The 20,807-nt window shown below is 40.3% G+C and overlaps 3 protein-coding genes across 3 annotated transcripts; all 3 read right to left on the bottom strand.

The window, feature by feature from the left end:
- Window positions 1-4,529: 4,529 nt before the first annotated feature.
- LOC103948028 lies at window positions 4,530-11,668 on the bottom strand. The gene is made up of 5 exons (XM_009359017.3): window positions 10,611-11,668; window positions 7,765-8,662; window positions 6,043-7,408; window positions 5,875-5,955; window positions 4,530-5,374 (listed from the first exon to the last, which is right to left on the bottom strand). The coding sequence occupies exons 1-5, from the start codon at window positions 11,236-11,238 to the stop codon at window positions 4,700-4,702; spliced, it is 3,648 nt and encodes a 1,215-aa protein (XP_009357292.2). The 5' UTR covers window positions 11,239-11,668; the 3' UTR covers window positions 4,530-4,699.
- A 777-nt stretch (window positions 11,669-12,445) lies between these two features.
- Window positions 12,446-17,354, bottom strand: LOC103948027 (splicing factor SF3a60 homolog). Its single transcript, XM_009359016.3, has 12 exons — window positions 17,076-17,354; window positions 16,795-16,908; window positions 16,380-16,484; window positions 15,852-15,994; window positions 15,672-15,768; window positions 15,040-15,204; window positions 14,436-14,507; window positions 13,922-14,080; window positions 13,716-13,793; window positions 13,463-13,591; window positions 13,011-13,157; window positions 12,446-12,941 (listed from the first exon to the last, which is right to left on the bottom strand). The coding sequence occupies exons 1-12, from the start codon at window positions 17,247-17,249 to the stop codon at window positions 12,795-12,797; spliced, it is 1,530 nt and encodes a 509-aa protein (XP_009357291.2). The 5' UTR covers window positions 17,250-17,354; the 3' UTR covers window positions 12,446-12,794.
- Window positions 17,355-17,829: 475 nt separating this feature from the next.
- Window positions 17,830-18,844, bottom strand: LOC103957973 (LON peptidase N-terminal domain and RING finger protein 1-like; the record flags this gene model as incomplete). Its single annotated transcript, XM_048565812.1, has 2 exons — window positions 17,830-17,833; window positions 18,192-18,844. Coding segments are annotated over 2 exons (657 nt in total), but the record flags the coding sequence as incomplete, so codon positions are not given.
- Between the last annotated feature and the right edge of the window lie 1,963 nt (window positions 18,845-20,807).

Here is a 20,807-nt window from a genome sequence, read left to right as displayed (position 1 = left end):
GATTTTACTCTTTTGCTTCACAAGTTCGTCCTGCATCAGGTCCTCAGTAGCGAGCCTAGCAACCTCAAGCTGTGAAGCATCAAAGTCTTTTTCTGTGAACTCCACCATCTCGGCAACGTTGTCTTCTTCTTCTTGTTTGAGTTCTTCCCCTTGGGAGATTGGAGAAGAATGCAATGTAGTACTGTATTTGTCACTGAGATATTCATAGCGTACTTATAGTCGTCTGTGTCCCAAATTGCAAGCATAGGAATCCTCTCAAAACTAGGGTCTAATGATAAATTCTCAAAAAACAAAAAAAACTAAGGGAAGAAAGGAAGGAAACTGCTTGGCCAGAAGAAAAGGAAAGCATGAAGCTTCGATTTACTATATTACCTACCTTCCTGTTTTTTCCCTGACTGAATTAACAGAGAAGAGAAACTCTGTGGGTGTTCTTTGTTATGATTTATGTTGGTTCTCTTGTTGGTCAAGGATTAGGGTTGCATTGTGCTCCTCCATCGAATCCAATCCACCTGCAAGTTTCGACCTAACTCAAAACAGAGAAACAGAGCTAGTAATCATGCCAAAGAATAAGGGTAAGGAAGGAAAGAACAGGATGAGAGGTAAAAATGAGGCTGTTGGCGAAAAGCGTGAACTTGTCTTTAAGAAATACGGACAGGAGTATGGCCAAGTGCTCCGAATGCTTGGTAATGGCCGGCGTGAAGCCATGTGCGTTGATGGGAGGAAGCGACTTTGTCACATCCGCGGTACAATGCATGGATAGTGATGAATTGGGACTTACTTAGCCATTAATAGAATCCGGAGCCACTCTCCTCAGAGGTGGATCCAGGATTTCAAGATCAGGTCCCAAGATAAAAGTTAAAAAAAAAAAAAACAAAAAAAAAAAAATTAGACTAGTTTGATTCTATATCACTATTTTTTATTGAATTTGGTTCATTGAATAATCAAAATTAATCAACCACATCAAGTGATCCAGTGGTAAGGGTGCGGATTTTGGCTCTCAAAATACAAAAAACAGGGAGGTCCCGGGTTCGATGCTCCAAGCTGGTGAGTCTTCTTGACTGTGGTCAGGAGAAAGCTGAAATGCTTATGTGAGTCTTCCAGACCCCTAGAAGGGGTGGATAACCGTGACTTGCCACTAGTTGTCCTGCTTTTAAAAAAATAATAATAATCAAAATTAATCTCAAAGGTAATAAAACCAACAAATTCTCCTTAGCAACATAACGCATCAATTAATGAATCTATAAAGATGAAATTTGTTAATATAACATATATATTACAATTAGGAGTTGAGACTAGAGTCTAGGATTAAAATACTTAAATGAATTTGGAAGAAACAAAATTAGGTAGCTAGAGGTGGTGCAACGGCAAATGGTGCTAGGGAATGGGGTAACTTGAGTTTACAATTGAGAGGTTGCGACAATTTGGAGGATTAAAATAAAAATTAGAAACCTCTTCTTCTTCGTTATAAGCATTGCTGCATGCACATCCATGGAGGCAACAAGCCTCTCCGCTGCACCTGCTCAAATTGTTGGAAGGTCCCGAAGGTCAATCACAAGTGTTTCTTCAGGCTTTCAAAGGGTCTCGGGACTTCCCGGGTCCCTATATGGATCCGCCCATGACTCTCCTTGATCCATCACGAATCGCGAATGAAGAGTATAGACTTCTGGCACATGGTCAGCTAACTAAGGTCATCTTCAATTGACACGGCCAAATGGTCATAGGACTAAAAATAACTCGAAATGACATGAAAACCTTCCAACCGAGGACTAGGCCAAAGGGCTTGTGGGCCCTACCGGGCCAAAACCTCCAAATCAGGCCAGCAGGCTGGTCATTTCCAGCCAGTCAACCCTCCAGCGCCAGAATGTCAAGCTTGACATTTTGTCAGCCCTCTAGCTCAGCCTATTTGAATGACAATGGCTACCTGGCGTCATGCTATCGTCAGGTTACCGTTAGAATTTGATTTTTTTTTTTTTTTTTTTTTTTGGGACAAATTTATAAAAAACATCTAATTTTTTTTTCTTATAAATACCTAAGCCATTCCTACACTATTTCTCACATACTTTTCACCATTCCATATTATCTTACCTCATTTTATTTCAATTCTTCACATTCTATTCTCTTACCCCTTCCAATAATCTTTCCTTTAATTTTTTCAATAATTTTGAAATGGCCACATCTACAATGAAAGGAAGGGCTTTAACCCAAAAAGAAGATAAAACTCTTTGCATGGCTTATAGATGGGTCTCGGAAGATAGTGTCAAGCGTAGTTCTCAAACAAGTGAAGGTGTTTGGACTCGTACGTCCAAAAAGTACAATAAGTTCTACGAATGCATCTGTTGACTCTAAAAATTACAAAACCTACGTGGCGCGCAGACCGAGTAACTAATAAGCTAACTACGTCCTTCGATTGAATGCAGGGCGTGCCAACTCGTCGGCCGAGGAGTAAAATTCGTTGATGTCGCGTTGAGCGCGTTGCTGACTTCTTTATCTTGAGACTGCGACCGAGGAAGGAACACTATCGGTCTTTGGGTTCTAGAGCCTGAAGAAAAGGCTGCTAGTTCTGCGAAGTTCACAAATCGTCGGCACCCGATTCGGTCACCGTGATTATATTCGTAAGAGTATAAGCACGTCGAATCGACACCAGACTATACGAACACAAATATTCAAAGGTGATGTATGTCTTGATGGTGAACGTGGTTCGGCCGTCAGAATGCCGAACTCTAAAACTCACTTGTGAATATCTAATCATAAAATCACTCGGTGTCCAGTACGCCAAATGTCGTAATTCGTAACACCTTACATCGTCGAGAGGGCTAATAAGATGACCCCTGCCAATAAGAATTTGAAAACCCTTCTCGGCCTAGACTTGGATAGGTAACCAGTCGGCCTCGATGCAGTGCTGTTTATCCAAACTGAAGGTGTTCCTCGGTCGGCTGATTCTACGGCAACAGTGCTGTTTATCCAAACTGAAGGTGTTCGCCGGTTGCCTCCACAGTGCTGTTTATCTAAACTGAAGGTGTGTCGGCGGAAAAAGGAAAATGAAAAATCTCAAGATGTTTGAGAGGTTTTGCGCAGAGCAATTGTGTGTTGAGTTGAAGGTCCTCAATTGTTGCATGATTTTTTGTATTTATAGCACCAACTCCTTCTTGAGATCGAATTAAACTCCTACCCGGATTGGGAGTTCCTGTTTCGTTCCGACTCTGCTTCGAACAACTCTACTCTCACTAGGACTTTGAACTCACCCCCTTTTGGGGCTTTATTCATAGTCGGTCTAGAATCCTAATTGCACCACGACTTCCTCGACCCTCTTTGCTTATCTGAACTACTCCTTCTTACGATAGGACTCGACCATCCTTGCTAAATGGACCGGAATCATCAGGCAGCCCATAGTATTTTTGACATGGCTTTGGGCCGAGCCCAACCCTACACTCGGCCCAACAATATTATTTTGGGCCCAAACAACATCACTCCACCGAATCCCTAAAACCACAAGAGTTGTTCTTCAAGATGGAAACAACACAATCTCCACCCTAGTACTACTTGTGGCACGCGAACGTATCATCCTACGATGCCTCATGTACTCATTTAAAGAGATATTACTAGTTCTTGGATTCAAATGCAAATTAGGTCCATCATGTATTTTCGCATCAGCAGGAGAGGCAAAGGCCAGCACTGGGAGTGCAATGATAAAGGTCTAAGTTTTTAAGATAGAGACAGAGCGCAAAGTGTGCAAACAAATTTCAATCTTCACAGAGGAATTTCATCGAACAGTTGGCGGACTTGTTGTCGTCGGCTGAATCATGTTGCACTTTTATCAACAGATATCAACATTTACCGAAGCAAATTGATGAGTACCATCATAAGCATTTGTAGACTGTTGTCACCGCAACATTTAAAAAGTCTCCGAAAAACCTTCACGTACTTGTTTCCCGACCCTTGTATGGTCTTGGGACCACCTTGATTCAATGTACATCCGCCCTATGGTTTTGTATTTCCAGATGGTGAATTGGTCATGTTCCATGTAGCATCTGTTTTTTCCTAATATATCTATTACGCTTGTCTTCAAAAATTGATTAATTGTAAAATACAGCGGATATAAAAAAAATCATTTGGATAGAGAAAACTAAAGCAAACCCTAAACATATAACGAGCAAGAAATCTTAATTCTTGACCCACAAGAAAAGAAAGAGTACAGACACTTCAACTCCAATACACCGAATCCAAAACAGAGAAAATACGAGACAAAGTGACAAGTCGTGATCCATCCTAATCGCAGTTACGCATGCAGCAATCTCATGACAAAGATACTCCAAATCATGTTCAAGTGCTCATCCAAAGACAGTTAAACAATTATACAGACGTCCTATGAAACAAAAACTCGACAAGTTACTGCACGTTTGTGGGTGAAGCAGAATGCACAGCATGCAAGAAATCCAAGCAACAAATTATCGACTTCGAAGAAAATGGTGACAATGCAGCACAACAAAAAACCAGAAACAGTAAAAACGAAACGCAACAAAGACGAGGGCTGGAGGAGAAACAGGACTATGGGCAAAGCTCAAGGGAGCCGAAACCCCAAATTTTGATTTTATTTCCTTGCTGAAATGAGAAGCCACAGAAAATAAGATGAGCATAACGAACTTAAAAACGCAATAAAAGGAACGGAAAAGAAAAAGAACATGGATATAGAAGAAATTGTTCAATGTGTACTTTCAGGAGAATGATGTATCCGACTTAAATTTACCGAATCAGACTCATTAGACCCCGAAATCAAAGCCTCACAAGCCTTTGGGGAACCCTTGGGTATTATTAAAGGACCAGTTACTGCATCTGCCGCACCGTCGATAGAAGCCTGACCAATTGAATTATCATCTTTAGTCTTGCTAATCACATTTGAGTCATTAGCTGCTGCAGGTAAAGTGGTGGTAGCAAGAGATTCGTTATCAGGTGATGAGAAACCATTTGCATCGCTATCATCTAATTTCGCCTGGTCCGAGGATTCTATTTCCACCCCATTTGAGATTGTTTGGGGATCCCCTGCTTTGTTTCCACCATTATCATCAACTGGCATTCCCAACATAGGAGAAGGGACGCATGTGCCATTCTGCACCTCGTGATTCGGAGATGAAACTGGTACCTCCAGTCTCTCCTCGGCGCCATCACCCGATGCAGTGCCAGCATTTTTATAATCTGGAGCGTCTGCCATTTCTATATCAGAAGCCGGGACTAACTCCTCTACTTTCTCCCCATCGCAATGGACTTTTGCTTCCATATTCTCCTGATTAGATGCTAAAATAATGTCCAATGCTCCTCCAGCAATAACTGGCAAGACTCTCGTTTCCATCCTCTGCTTCTTATAAAGATTCATCGCTTTCTGCAAGTCAGAAAATAAAAAAAATGTCGGGCAACTAGGATGCAAGTACGCAAGCAAATACACTGTTTGACTAAAAGAAAACAGAGTTGAAATGTCATAATAAAACCAAAATGAGAAATAGTAAAGTAATCCGAGTAAATTAAACAGTAACTTAACAACCAATTTAAAAATAAATTAGTAAACCATATATCCATTATGATAATACTCCTACCAAATAATAATGCCCAAGAATTATTAACCCGCATCTTGCTCATGCATCAATTCAATATCCTGCTTTTCTGAGTAAAGAAATTTCAGCTATTTTTTTCAAAAAGCAAAATCACAAGTTTAAATATTTACAATAATGTGTTCATTAGCATGCATGCCTCTTAAATCACGCCTGCATTCATACCACTAACCTCAAAATGCATGTCAGGAAATACAACAAATACAAAATGTATGACTAACTTCAGATAGAAATGAACAAGATAAATAACATTATCATTCATCATAAAGTGTACCTGAAAGACAGAATCCTTCAAGGGAGGAAAAGGCGAGGACCTCAATAAGATTTTGGACGATTTCAATCCTGCCCTTGCACCCTGTGACATTAGGAGAGAAGATGCAATCAGTAAGATTAGATTCTAGAAGCAAAACGCAATAAAGAATGTTTGAGAAAGAATCCGCACCTCCAAAATTGTGTGTGTAGTAGCATCTTCATCAACAATTGGGCTCCGCTCAATACACTGCGTATACACCTCGGGATGAGTAAGTTTTGCTGAAATGTCAAGCTTGGAAAGATAATAATGACTTAAACAGAGGATGTCATCACTTCGTAATTTAGAGCGACCAGGTGACTTATCATGACCACTTTTAGGCATAGACTCCTTTAGAGGAGAGGTCATAGTGGACCTTCTTTCAACAGTTCTAGAAATTCCAAGATCCAGGTTATCCTCATGGTGAGGCGCCTGACCCATCTTCCCAGCCACAGCATCATCCATAGCAGCCTGCACAGGATAATCATCTTTCTGAACTGGGGAAGGCAAGTCCCTTTTCACATCGTTGTTATGTACTTTCCATGCCTCACCGCTGGATTCCCATCCACGAGCATTCATTGGATGCCTGCTTTGATCCCATTCAGCACCCCCATACATGTGATTCTCATCCCTAAAGGCACCATTACTCACATCCCATAGATGCATGTGGGAAGGGCCTGGACCATCCATCATGTTCTGCCACCCAAGTGGCCGCAAGTGACCGGGAAATCTCTCAGCATCAGCCATATGATAAGGCATCCCAGAGTGGTTGATATCCATTGAAGGTCTAACACCAAAAATTGGTGGAGCTGGAAACTGCGGTAACATCCCCTGAAAACCACCATGAGGTGCCCCATGTTGGAAATGCATGAACCCATTTGGCACTGGTGAAGTCCAGCTTGGAATGCCCCTCCATGCATTACCATTACCATGCCCTCGAACCACATTGGGATCACTACTCCTTCTGTAACGTGCACTGGAGTTGCCTCTACCATCTTCTTCCATTGAACCAATAAAAGGGCTGTCAGCTCCGGCCCTGAAATTGGGATGAGGAGGATACAGAGAAGACAAATTACTCTGACTACTTCTATTGTGAGCTGACGAATCAGCAGGAGATGACTCGTCTACCAAAGGCTTCTCTGATGGTAGGTCCCGACCCAGTCCATCCTCAGTGTTAGAGAAATCTATATTGTCCATGGAAGCACTGCTTCTTCGACCTGTTTCTTCAATGTCAAGACTCCGTCTGACACCAGTTCTGTTGATGTACCTGCGGTCAATACTTGATGATGAAGGAGACCTTTCCATCAAGGGCAGGGGTGAAGCCTTGGAAATTGAAGACTTGTCATTTGACATCTCGCCTAAATGGTTATCATCCATTTTATTGGGTCTCTCCATGGATCTGTACTTGAAACTTCTTTCTGAAACTCCAGCCAAACCAGACCCATCTCTAGGAGGCATTGCTTTGGACCTATGCTCTACTCCAGAATCCCTATATTTCAAATCTTCTGGATTCGAATACCTTGGGCCAGGAAAAAAAGATGACATATTAGCATATAACACAAAAATTCATCACAAAAAACGAAAGGGTTAAACACAATCACAGTATTTCCTTTCCAACCATGAAACTTTTCTCATAGATTAAAGTTAGTTTGGTTCAATGTTAAAGAGCATCTTATTTCACAGGATCCCAAACTACCATATTCTATGTGTGCGTGTTAAACATATATATCTAAACTATACCAACTCCAAACACAATTTTCCCATTGCATACAGAACTCTGACGGGGAAGAGACAAAAAGGGTTGAGAAGAGAGAGAGAGAGAGAGAGAGAGAGAGAGAGAGAGAGAGAGAGAGAGAGAGAGAGAGAGAGAGGTACCTGTACTCATCTATGCCGCCATGTGAATTAGAAACGGGGGAAGTCCTGCGTTTATTGCTACTCAATTTAGTGTCTACATAAGCTTGCCGTGACTGAGATCTTCCCTTATTAACATCAGGCTCAACTCTATCACCACTCGATGACTTCTTTTCCAAGTCAGAACACCGAGCTTTCATACCTCTAGATTTATCACTGCCATCATCGCGGTCATCCGGAGATCTTTTCTTTCCCCTGCTACTATCTTTGTATCTAGTGCTCCGATCATCAATATGTGACCCATCATAGTCCCGATCATAATCTCGATCACCATCTCTATCACGGTCTCTGGCCCGATCACGGTCATGATTGCGGTCTCGCTCGCGGTCCCCATCCCGCTCCCGATCACGGTCCCAATCCCAATCACGATCATAATCACGGTCACGACCATGATCCCACCCATGTTCACGTTCACGATCGCGATCATGGTAGCGGTCGCGATCACGAACATGATATGAGTCACGGTCCCTATTGCGATCGCGATCATGATCTACTTTGCTTTCCCCATCCTGGATCTTGGATCTCTTCTGTTGCATTTCTATCAAATCTTTTTCATCTTTCAAATGCTTGTCATCAGACTTGCTGCTTGCATAATCCTTTGGAGGGCGCTCATCTCGGTGCTTATTGTCCTTATCCGCATCTTCCCGATGCTTTTCTCTGTATCTCTCATCCTTCCGCTTCTCATCCTTCTTCCTGGTATCCCTGCCAGAATCATCCCTATAAGATAATCGCCCATCATTGATGTCTTCCACATCATCTAGATGCTTATCCCCATCACCAACATCATCTCTTCTTTTCCTCATTCGTCTATCAATCTGGTTATCTGCATCAGGACTTTCCAATTCATCCCGTGCATTTAAATCTGCAAACCCACATAAAATAAGACATAGATTTGCACTCCAAAATAAAACTGCGGACACAAAATTTAATTTTAACAGTCATCTATCTACTGTAGAATATTGGCATCTCGTTAATATCAAACAATATGATCTAATCTATTTGCCTCTTCATTAACAGCAGTAATTCACATCTTAGCAATTAATCCAGCAATTGACATCCATAATTTGTGCCTTCAAACATCTAGTTCCATTCCAAACCAATATTAAATGTTAACTAAAATAAAAATCAGTTAAATGATTATAACTATTATTAAAACAGCCGACAGGATAAGCCCTTTCACATACAACAGTTATTAACATTTGAGGAAAAACAATTAAAATAACAACCGATGTGGAAAAGAACAATTAAGAAACTAAACCGATCAACCTGATTAAGGAAAAAGGGTGTAATCACAGACAAGGGAAAGATAACATTCAACTACGCAAGTAATAAAACGATAACTCATAAAACCTATGAATAAGAGAAACGCAAACCAGACTCAAAACAATCATTTAACATCTTCATGAGAACAAACAACCATTTAGATAATCAGCAAGACAACCAAAGTATCATAAAGATGAAAATCATTATCAATCTGGACTTAATGAAATCAAAGGAAACAGCTACAGCTCCAAATTTTTCTCAAGTATGTTTCAATCAAACCCCGATTCACATATGGGCATGAGCAAATTTCAGCAAGTGATAAAAGAAGGTTAAGTGCACAGACTCAATAGAATGGCACCTCTGCGCTGCCCCATGTCTTAAGTGCACAGACTCAATAGAATGGCACCTCTGCGCTGCCCCATGTCTTACTCCGACCATTCATAATCTTAAAAATTAGTATTAATTCCAAAATGTAGAAATGAAACAGTCACATCAAGGAGACCAATGAGAATTTGCCAACTAACAGGCCAGATAACCGCACTCAACCCCACGCAGTCACGTGGGTCATTCCAACATAGCACCTAATTGTTGGTTTCCCCAGATGTCACATTAATTGATTGCATCCAGCGTAAATTTGGGAACTAGAAAATAAAAATTTGACCATAACGATCACTGACAAATTACCAATGCAAACCCAATGTATTTCAGTGTCTACAGAACTAATAATGACCAGGGATGTAAATACTAATGTACAAATACATAAGTGGGTCCCACAAATAAGGCAGACTGCAGCATCCAATAGATATGTGATAATACAAAGGCCACCCTAGCAATCACTTTTAGATCATCAACTCAAAATTGATCTATATATCAATATGATACAATAACTGCAACATAAAAAGCATTAAAATCTATGCAGAACTTTTCTCACATTAAGGATGGTGATATGATTTTAAAAGCATACATGTGATTGTGTTTACCGTGAACGTTCTCAGTGTTAAGCTTTCCATTTAGTACCACTCCCACTTATGATATGCAATATATCAAAATCCAAATTAACCAAGATTCAACAAATCCAAATATACTTTCCAATCAAATTATGCTCGAAACTCTTGTTGATCTAATACGGCATGCTCCAAGTGTTTATAATCCCTAAACCTATTGAAGAGCTCAATTCCCACCAAAATGATTGTTTGTATTCTTCCAAACCCAGCGTCAGCTATTCAAAATCATATTAATGATCACGCAAGGTAAACCATGAAAGGAATTCGTTTCCACTAGTTAGTGCTGTAGAGTTGAAGGTGCAATGACATGAGAAAACATAACGTTGTATTATATTGTCACTCATCACAGTAAACTATGTTGAACTAAACTGAGTGAAAAGTTACCATATTCAAAATTATCAACATTCTCCTAATGGGGAGTAAAACGGTAAGAGTAAGTCCGTATAGTTAACTAGTCATAACAAGTAACACATTGCTGGAAAAAAAAATCCATATAGATGTATAAACTACAAAATAACGAACAAACCCTATCAGTTACCATACCAGTTTTTTCATTGACTTGCTTGGCAATGACACGTTGTTCATCGACCAATCGCTCCGTTCTCCCATCTTTACCTTTCTTTTCCCTTTCTCTCTCCCTGTCCCTTTCCTTGTCCCTCTCTGCTCCACCACCTTCCTTACCATCCTTTCGAATCGACTCCTTATCCCTATCCCTATCCCTATGCTTCCCTTCACCCTTTCCACTACTAGTCGAACTCTTCTTCACTTCGCCTCCCTCTGCATACAACTCCACACTCTCATCTCTCTTCTTACTCTTGGACTCCCCTGATGCCTTCAATGACTTCTTCGAACCCTCACTGCTTCTTCGGTTATCATTCTCCCCGCCATTCCACCTATCACTCCCTCCATCATCAACCCTCTCCTTGCGCCGCTTAGCCGATACTGAATCCTCCAAATAGTCCCCGTTCCCGGAGCCGCCATACGAGTCCTTCCCATTCTTCAAATCAAGCTTCCGCTTCTCACTCGAACTTGAATCCTTTAAAACCCTAACTACACCGCTCTCTTCCTTGCTCTTACGATCCTTCAAGCTCGAATCCTTCTCCGAATCCGAGTACTCCCTGGCATCCCTCGAACTATGCTTGCTTGATTTGTGCCTTGTACTCCTCGGCATCACAGCGAAACACTCAAAATTCAAAAAATCTAAAATCTCCCCCGACGAAAATTTGAAATTCCAAATCGAATAACGAAAAAACCCCAGATGCAAATCGCCGAGACAGACTCAATGCTCAGATTGGAGATTGAAACCCTAATTATAACGAAACCGAACACTCCAATCCAATGTGCAAAACTGGAAACCCTAATTCTTTGAGGGTTGAACCAATCGCAGAAGAAAAAAAACTCGCACTGGAAGGGAAGAGTGGGCGGCGGAGGAGAGGGCGGATCGCCGGGGGATGGAAGGTGTGAGATTGAAACCGAATATGGTGAAAATTACAGCCGAGACAAAGAGGGAGTGGGCGTCGGCTGGGGATAAATGTGGAAAAACATGTGATGAGAGAGAGAGAGAGAGAGAGAGAGAGAGAGAGAGAGAGAGAGAGAGAGAGATTCGGAGAGTGAAATGAGCTAATGAGACTCGGAGACGACTTGGTGCCTTGGTGCCTTGGTGCCTTGGTGGACAGTTTTTGTGTTTTTTATCTGACGCGATTGCCCTTCATATTTTCCGTTTATTTCGATTCCCTTTGGGATTCCGCTGATTCTGCACTTTCCCACTTGAAAAAATTAATTAAATAAATAAATTTGAGAAATTCTTATATTTTCCTTTTCAGTTTTTTCATTTTGTTGGAGCCTTTTCCTTCTTAGTTGTAAACAGTGTTTGAAATTTTTTTGATAGAGTCATTAATTTTTGTAAAAATATTTTAAAAATTAGAGAAACTTATAGAAAGCGAGTAAAGTCTAAATTTCTCAAGATATCGGATAAATTCTTAAATTTCATCTAAAAACACCATATTTCATCAATATTTCTAACATTACAACAACAACAATAATAAAACATTTTTCCCACTAAGTAGGATCGACTGTACAAAATCCTAGAACGACATTACGCTCGATATTTCCAACAATTCCAACATTACAAGTTAAATATTGACAAACGATCATATGTTCCTAAAGTTTTACTTTAAATGTTCATGTTTTTTAGCAAAACTTCCATCATTTTCATTGAAGGCTTCCAATATTGATATTAGTATATCCACCAATATTCCACAAATTTACATATCAATTTTCTACTGATACCGATATTTTAAACGTTGGTTGTAAATAACCCAGAGGTAAGGGTGAGTACAGAATAATAGATAAGTAGGAGTAACTAGACAAACAAAATCAAAAATTCATAATTTCTCGTTTGGTTTCGATTAAAGTTGTAATTTTCAGGGCATTGTCTCGTTAGTGATAACAATTCAAATGCACAATGGATTCAAAGGGATGGTAGAATCATCGACTACCTTTAACATCAAGGGCCTTGCTACGTTTCGCAAGTTAACTACAAAAAAACCTACAACCTCGCCCGCCCGCCTCAACCGTGTTGCAACCCGAGACTATTGCTCGGGTTGTTACGGTGCCACTTGACACCGTTACATTGTTCCCGGAAAAGAAGGATGGAACATCGACCATAAACATTGTTTTTCCCTTAGCAGTCGATTAAACATGGGATTTTCCGAACAGCTGCATTCTTTAAATCAGCCCCTGTCGCTGCAGATCAGTATATGTCTTCTTATTGTATATGTTACCTTCTCTGTCTTCATACTCTTCTTCAAGATCCGGGCGCCATTTGTTTACACCTTGCCGTGCTTGTATCCTCTTCCATAGTTCTTTAGCTTCCTGCGTAAGTGAAATGGTTTAGACTTCGGTAAAATACTAAGCTAGCGAATTATTCGAAAAAGAATATACCTCTATTGATGTGATCTCGTTGAAGTTCTTCGTGTTTGGTATACCTAGGCAACGCATACCATGCTGATGGCGCCATTCCTTAAAATGTCTCTCAAATGCTCTACGCCCCCAGTAACTGTAATTCCCGCATATCTCGCACTTGAATTCCTGAAATGCATGAATAGAGTTGCAATCACCTGACCTCTAGTTTATGCAAAAATAATACTAGAATGTTCAAGAGATAACTCAATTGGCAACGCCAAGCTGGCAAAAATACACATAATAGTGAAAAAAGAAGACTGAAATTTATTTAGTTCTTTAATAAAAAAAACAAATTGTATAGATGTTATACATGCACCGGCAACTTGAAGATAAGAAATAGTCCCCGGGCACTTGAAGATAAAACACGATTCAGATTCAACCGGGAAACAAGGACGTAAGTATAAAATCATTCTGGAAAATAAATAGCTTACCTGACCAAGACCATGAAGCTTATACAGCCAGTAGGGAATGGGCTTCCCATCCCAACCCATTGGCAATTTCAGTGGATTGTAAATCTGCTGTTCATCATCATCACTTTCAGTATCGGCCTGTGTCTCTTCCTGTGAGGAATCAAACCCAATCAAGCATCCGTTAGAAACCATTACAAATTTGATCAACAAAGAAAACTAACTATTCTATGATTTCATTGATGTCAACATATTTCTTCAGGGGGTGATTTCTTACCTCTTCACGTTCTGCTTCAATTTCTTCATATGTCAAAGCCTGTTTCTTCATGATGTTGTCTTTTGTTCTTTCAATAGCCTGCACAAATCCGACGATAATTTTTTGTAAATGTGTACTGATATTCAAACTCCAACAAAAACAATGAAAATAGGCAACTACAGAGACACAAACATGTAAGACTGGGAAATTAGGAAATATATGCCAACCTCAGTCAGTAAGTCGCATAATTTTTTTGTTTTGGCCTCCAATAAAGCAATTTCTTTTAAATTGTCAACTTGTTGTGGAGCTGCAGCAGCCCCATTCTGTTCTGCACCACGCGAACCTTTGGCAAAATGTTTCTTGTCCAACTTCTCCAGAGGTGTGTCCTGCGTAAAATAAACAGATATTTAAGTACTACGTGGCACAGAGATTTTATTAGAAACGGTGAAAAAATGTCAAATTATCTGACAGGTTTCCATAAGGATTCAAATTTGTGAATAACACATCATTAACATAACATGAAGTGCAATGACTTGGGTAAGCTAGGGCATTCTGATTTTTGGCTAATTTAGCAGTCTTATTGATCCCCATCAAAACAAGAAAGCAATTTTAGGACATTTCAAGTAGTTCCAATTGAAATACTCCCTACAATACTGATTCAGAAACTAGAGAACAGAAAATGTACAAGCACATATCAAATATGCCACTTTTCTCAAAAAGAAAAAGTTACAGAACAATCACCTTCGTAAGGAAAAGCCTCTCTGCACGCTGCTGAACAGTACCACCTGTCTTCAGTCCTAATGAAGCTAGTGCCTGGCAGATAATTAAAGAGATAATATAAGAAAATTTTCTTTTTTATTTTGTGAGAGAAGAATATATAGAGCTTGCTTAAGATGTGTTCTAAACTTAGGATTGAACTTGGATTATATTTTTTTGGGTGAAATAAATTATATTTTTTTGGATGAAATAAATCTGTTCTAGTTCTTTAATTTCATACACATTGAACAACATTTATTGAGTACAAGATATTTTAATCCATTTTCGATTACATATGAAAGACTGCACAAGTAATTTTGGAAACTACTCGACTTTGAGCATCTAGAACAAAAAAAGAGAAGACAAACCCTGATCACTAACTATTAACTTCCTCCCATTTTTGGCATTCGCTTCTTTCTCTATGTCTCACTTTAGTACTAAACCGTTTCTATTAGTCAACAAGTTAATGTTGAGCTTTTGACAATCATTATTTACTATAACTTAGTAACTTTTTACCTCAATCTGTGAGCATTTAGGGTCTAATTTTTTGCCAATAACTTTTCTTTTAAGTTGTAAATGTCACCCTTACCTCCTTTAGCTTTTCAGGGCCCACTTCCATCAGTTCTTCCACCGTGCTATAATAATCAAGATCGATCATAGTAAGTTGATCTTGAACATGCCCATTTTCTTGCTTCTCATTTTCCCATCCTTTTACCTTGCCATCTGCCCATTGCTCTTCAAATTCGGTTTCAACCTGTCAAAAAAATACCGTACTTCAACATTCCAAATCCAACCACAGTCCAGGATCATAGATACCATGGAATTATATCGAACCATGCCTAAATTGCAATAGCCCAATCAACAGAAAACATTAAGTTCACAAAGACAAAGGTAACTATGATAAATTGGTTTCATAACTATATACATACATAGACGTTGTTAACGTCCATGTACAAGATGAATTACTACTATGCTCAATTGTGATTCAAGCCTTCAAATCATTTAAAGATAACAAGGTATGCTTGAGTACAATGTTTATCATTATTTTGGGCAAATTTACTAGAGTAATAGTGAATTATAACTTTCTAGCCAAAGAAAATTCATAACTGGAAACTTAAGAATGAAAAATATATATTTCAGATTCACTTTCCTACAAAAGCAAGACTAAATTGATGCTATTGCATCACTCTAATATAAGTAAAGGAGAGTATTGATTTGGACCTTCAAAAATATTCTGTCAAGATCTTGCAATGGCTCTGTCCTCTGGAAAAAATATATCAGGTATGCAAGTAGATTTTCCATATATTCCTTGTACTGCCTGAAAAATAAAACAAAATCATTCCCAAATTTCATGTACATGAATTAAAAGTAACGGCGGAAGAAAATAATATAACACTTCACCTTGCCGACTTCAGCTTGTGTGGAATCTTTTGTGGTTGTGAAAAAGCATCAAGATAAGCAGAGTACTCGATAGGTTCTCCAAATTTGGAATTAATATACTGGTTGTATAGTTCATGCAAGTCAAGGTATCTTCCAAAAGCTTCCTGAAAACAGAACTAAACAAATCAATGAAAGGATATGAAGTATAAATGTAACAACTAAGTAGTGCTTATCAAAAAAAAATGAATACAATAACCTGAATAAATAAAGATAATAACCAGATATACCCATCTGTATTATTTGCCTATCTATACAGTTACTGTCCAATTGGAAAACAAACAAACAAAAATGAAGTAGCATTTTATGAAAAATTGATATTTCCACAGCTTGTGTGCAAGGGAAAATAACTGAATCAATCTAGTTCACTTGTCTTTGTAACTTCAAGCATTTTTTACACAGGCATGCATACACACAGACATAGATACAGAGACAAACACAGAGATGGAGAAAGAGAGAGTGAGAGTGTGAGAGAGAGAGAGAGATATTGACCTCTCCACTGAACTCGATTTGAGGTTCCTCCTTTAGCAGTGCTTCTTCTTCCTCATTAGCATCAACAACACGAGCAACTGGGTGCTTTCGGTGATACTCACGAATCTGCAGATATGGCAAACATTTCACCAATAACTTAAATTACCTTCAGATTTTGGCAATTAATTGATAGACGGACTGATAACCTACTTAAGTACTCTGAGTTCTCGTTTTTGGTTTCCCAACTAAATTTTGGATAATCAGAACACAATGCACACACTCGTACGCGCAAAAACACAACTTTGAAAAAACCCTCAACCCTCACCCTTCCATCGATGAATAAACACCATTAACATCAGAAGATTCAGAGCTATAATTTCTTCATCCAATAAAATCGACAAACAAAACAAAGAGAAAGAAAGAAAGAAAGACATACCTCTTTCAATCGATCATAAAATGCGCTGAAAACGTTGGTGCCAGTGGCAGTCTGGCCTCCGAGAGCCGCAATCTCGTCCTTCCTCGCATTATCTTTATCTTCATAGATGTCAATCTAAAACCAAACACACAGAAACCCCAATTAGCAGTCAAAACCATAAACCCTAGGGTTTCCGCAATTAAAAAAAAAAACCCTAAGTTCAAAAAAATCCACACACATTCCGTACATTCTCAATCGCACAGAATATAGGAGGTGAAGAGAGAGGCAATAATAATACGTACCAGTTTTTCGGTGGTGGAGGTGATGGTGTCGATCATTTGGCGGACGCGGTGGCCCTGGTACAAGCGGTCCTTGCTGGACGGCGGCTCGTTCATGAAGTCCTTCACTATCAGCCGCTCGAGCCGCTCCACCTCCTCGTGAGCGGCACGTGTCTGCTCCAGTAGCGTCGACGACATCTTCTCTGCCAAACGGAGGAGCTACCGAGCCACGGCTTCTCTCTCTCCCTCTCTCTACGCTTTGCCTCCGTCTCTTTGCGGACGAAGCAAAATCTATAATTTTTAGAGTGAGAAGGAACTGGTGACGTGGCTTTTAGCTGTAATGCCATCTCCAACCGATTCATACAAAAGAATATAATAGTTCAGAATGACACGAAAATCATTTCCAACTGAGGGCTAAGCTAAAGGGTTTGTGAGTCCCACCCCAGCCAGCCAACCCTTCATCCCAGCCCTCTGGCGCCAAAATGTCAAACTTGACATTTTGCCAGCCCTCTAACTCAACCTATTTGAATGTCAACGGCTATTTGGCATCAATATGACTTCAGCCAACAACGGCTAGCAAACGTCATGTTGTCGTCAAGTTACCGTTGGAATTTGAATTTTTTTTCTTGGAAGAATTTTTTTTAAAAAAAATAAAATCTATTTTTTTCTTATAAATACCTACAACATTGAAAGTTGATGATAAGAAGTGTCACGTAGATAAGAATCTTATCTAAAATTTGCACAACCAATTACATCTCGACACATAGCACTTAAAATCTTATCTGAAACATTTTTAAGATTACATAAATATAAGAAATCTGGAGAGTTACTCACTTTAGCATCACGTGTTACTCGAAATCTTATCCGAAAAATTATTGAGATTACATGAAAAAGCTTGACAGTATTGATCTATCTCCACTAGGGCTGGGCACGGGCCGGGCCGGGCCCAATTTTGAAGGGACCGGACCGGACCTAGGTTCAAAGAGAACGGGGCGGGCCGGGCCGGGGATTACATTTTCTAATATAAGAACCGGACATTACCCGGCCCGGTTGAAACGGGCCGGTTCGAGCCGGGTCCACGGGTCCTTTATTTTTTTTTTTTTGGTTGTTTGAAAAAAAAAAAAATTTGTACGGGTCCACGGGTCCTTCTCTCTCTTCAACCGCGCCGCCGTGTCCTCCAGTTCCAGCAGCGCCTGCTGCTCTCTCGGTGCCCCTTCGAAAGTGCTCCCAACGAAAAACGAAAACGGCGTCGGAAACAGGTTCCGTCGCAGGTCCTGCACATCCTTCTCCGGCTTCCCGCCCAACCGATTTGACAACCGAATCACATCCTTCATATACGACTCGACCTCGCTGGCCAACGCCTCCAGGTCCTCATCGCCGTCGTTCGACGGCCGGTCTTCGAGCCATTGGACCTCCGCCACCAGGTAAGGTTTGGTACGGACGAGGTCAGTGACCCGGAACCGCTCCTGGCCTTTGCAGATGAGGAAGAACCGGTCATCGACGAGGCGCTCGTGCTTGACGACCTCGCCGACGCAGCCAACATCGGCGGTGCCGGAGACGGCATCATTGTAGATAACCTCGAATCGGAGATCGGTCTGGAGGAGGGAGTGCATCATGATACGGTAGCGGAACTCGAAGATCTGGAGGGGGAGGATGGCGCTGGGGAAGAGGACGAGGGGGAGGGGGAAGATGGGGAGCTCGAGCGAGGTCTGAGACGAGAGAGGAGAGGAGATTTGGGGAGTGGGGTGTCGACTGTGGGAGTCTGGCAGGCAGAGTCTGAGACTCTTACTTGAGTGCGATCAGATTAAACCAACGGATTAGATTAAATCTCAAATTTTTGGAAGGTGGAAACGGTTCGGGTCGGGGACCCGTTTCCTCAGCAATTAAGACCCGTCCCGCCCCGCAAATGACATGGACCCGCCCCCCCCCCCCCCCCCGCCCCGTTTCAGGATTTTAAAAACAGGATCCGCTCCGTACCCGCCCCGAATCGCTCGGACTCGCCCCTACCCGCGAGTCCAGGCCCCGTTTGCCCAGCCCTAATCTCCACTAGCACTAGATTTCTTCACTCTTATGAAATTAGCCATCAAACCTGAATTTTTAATAATTAACAAGTTAGAAGTTAGTTGTTAGGGAGAAGATGAGTCAATAGAGATCAAATCCGCACCAAGATGCATATACCTAAATGATTTTCACCACTGTGATAAAACGTCATTTGCACCACACTGACATCTATCATCTATAATTTCGTTAAATATGAGAGCATGACTTGTATGAAAACGCTTTTTGAGGGGCATTTATAAATTTACAAGCCATGACATGCATTTTGTAATTTTGTTCTCGTTAAAAAGATTATAAAAAATTTTACACAACCGTTAGATTCATTAACGTATATCAACAATTGTTATCTTAGAATTTTGCAGAAAATGAAGGAAAATGATTATGATTTTGGGTGAGAAATAATTTCGTATATAAACATCTTTTATGATTGAAAATGGGAGGATTTTATTTTTAAACTACACTTACGAACGGATAAAAGTGACCTTGGAAAAGAGCTCACATGCAAGTCGCGTTCTCTTGTTTGGCAAAGTTGTGAACGAAAATTAGACGAAGGTGTAATTTTGAGATCTTTTAATATTTTGTCTGGTGGTAAATGCACAAAAATTGAAAAACCAATCGGTCATTTATGCAATTTCCCTTACTTTTCTTTTTAAAATAAACCCAGTCTTTTCTCATTATTTTCTGCTGTGTGCTGTCAAGTTCCTGGAAGCCGTTGGAACTTGCAGAGTGAGAAGGGGAGATCGAGAGGAGGAGGAGGAGGAGGAGAGAGAGCTTATTGGATGAAGGGCCCATATAAGAGCCCATCTGAGGCAACAGGAAAAAAATGTTGGGCCAATGATGGGCTCTGATTTTCTAAGGTAAACGTGTCAGTAATCTAATGGGCCCAAATTATTAAGGCCTGAAAATGTTGTGTGGTGACAGATGGGAACTGAACACCAGAAAGAGCATGTGAAATACAAACCCACCCACCTTTAATAACAACTGCCTACCCCATACCAAAATGTGATTTAAACTATCCTAACTTGCCCAATTGATAAAATCATCATTTTTCTCCTTTGTTTAATCTGGTGGTATTTTTGTAGGACTGAAAGATGACAATGATATAACCGGACTCCTAGGCCCCTTCCCGAACACCAAGTTCCCCATTTTCCCCTCCTCAATTGCCCTTCCTCCTAAATTTCTCCTTCCCTTCACAGTGTAGGGCCTCTCTGAGCATATAAGACTCTTTGTCCTTGAAAAGTCTGGCTCTGCCACTGTCAGTTCGTCCCCTTTGACTATAAAATGTAAGATATGGACCACTTAAATGAAGTTTTTTGAACTTCTACCATCTTTTTTATGAGCAATACTTATTTTCTTTGTGTGAATGGGGACTATCAAGACATAAAAAATTGGCCTAGAAAGAAGCCCTTGATAAATAATGGAAATGTGTTTCACGATGTTGCTTTATATTGTAGCCTTCCTTTATTTTCTTTGTTTCTTGGTCCACTCCAAAAATGGAAAGATACTCAGCTCACAGAAGAGAGATTTCGGTAGGAATGTCAGACTACAGCCCACTGAACCATATCAATGTAAGATTGAGTAAAACCAAAATATACAATTTCATTATTTCGTCAAATTTGCTCTACAAATAACGTGACCAGTCATTCCGTCCAAGTTTTTCTAGTTAAAATCTCCCACCAAAAAGAAATATAAAAGAAG

Source organism: the organism of the source record quoted next, unplaced genomic scaffold (genome assembly GCF_019419815.1).
Source record: "Pyrus x bretschneideri cultivar Hongxiangsu unplaced genomic scaffold, Pyrus_bretschneideri_v1 Contig4, whole genome shotgun sequence".
Lineage (NCBI taxonomy): Eukaryota > Viridiplantae > Streptophyta > Magnoliopsida > Rosales > Rosaceae > Pyrus > Pyrus x bretschneideri.
This window is presented reverse-complemented; position numbering and strand designations above follow the sequence as displayed.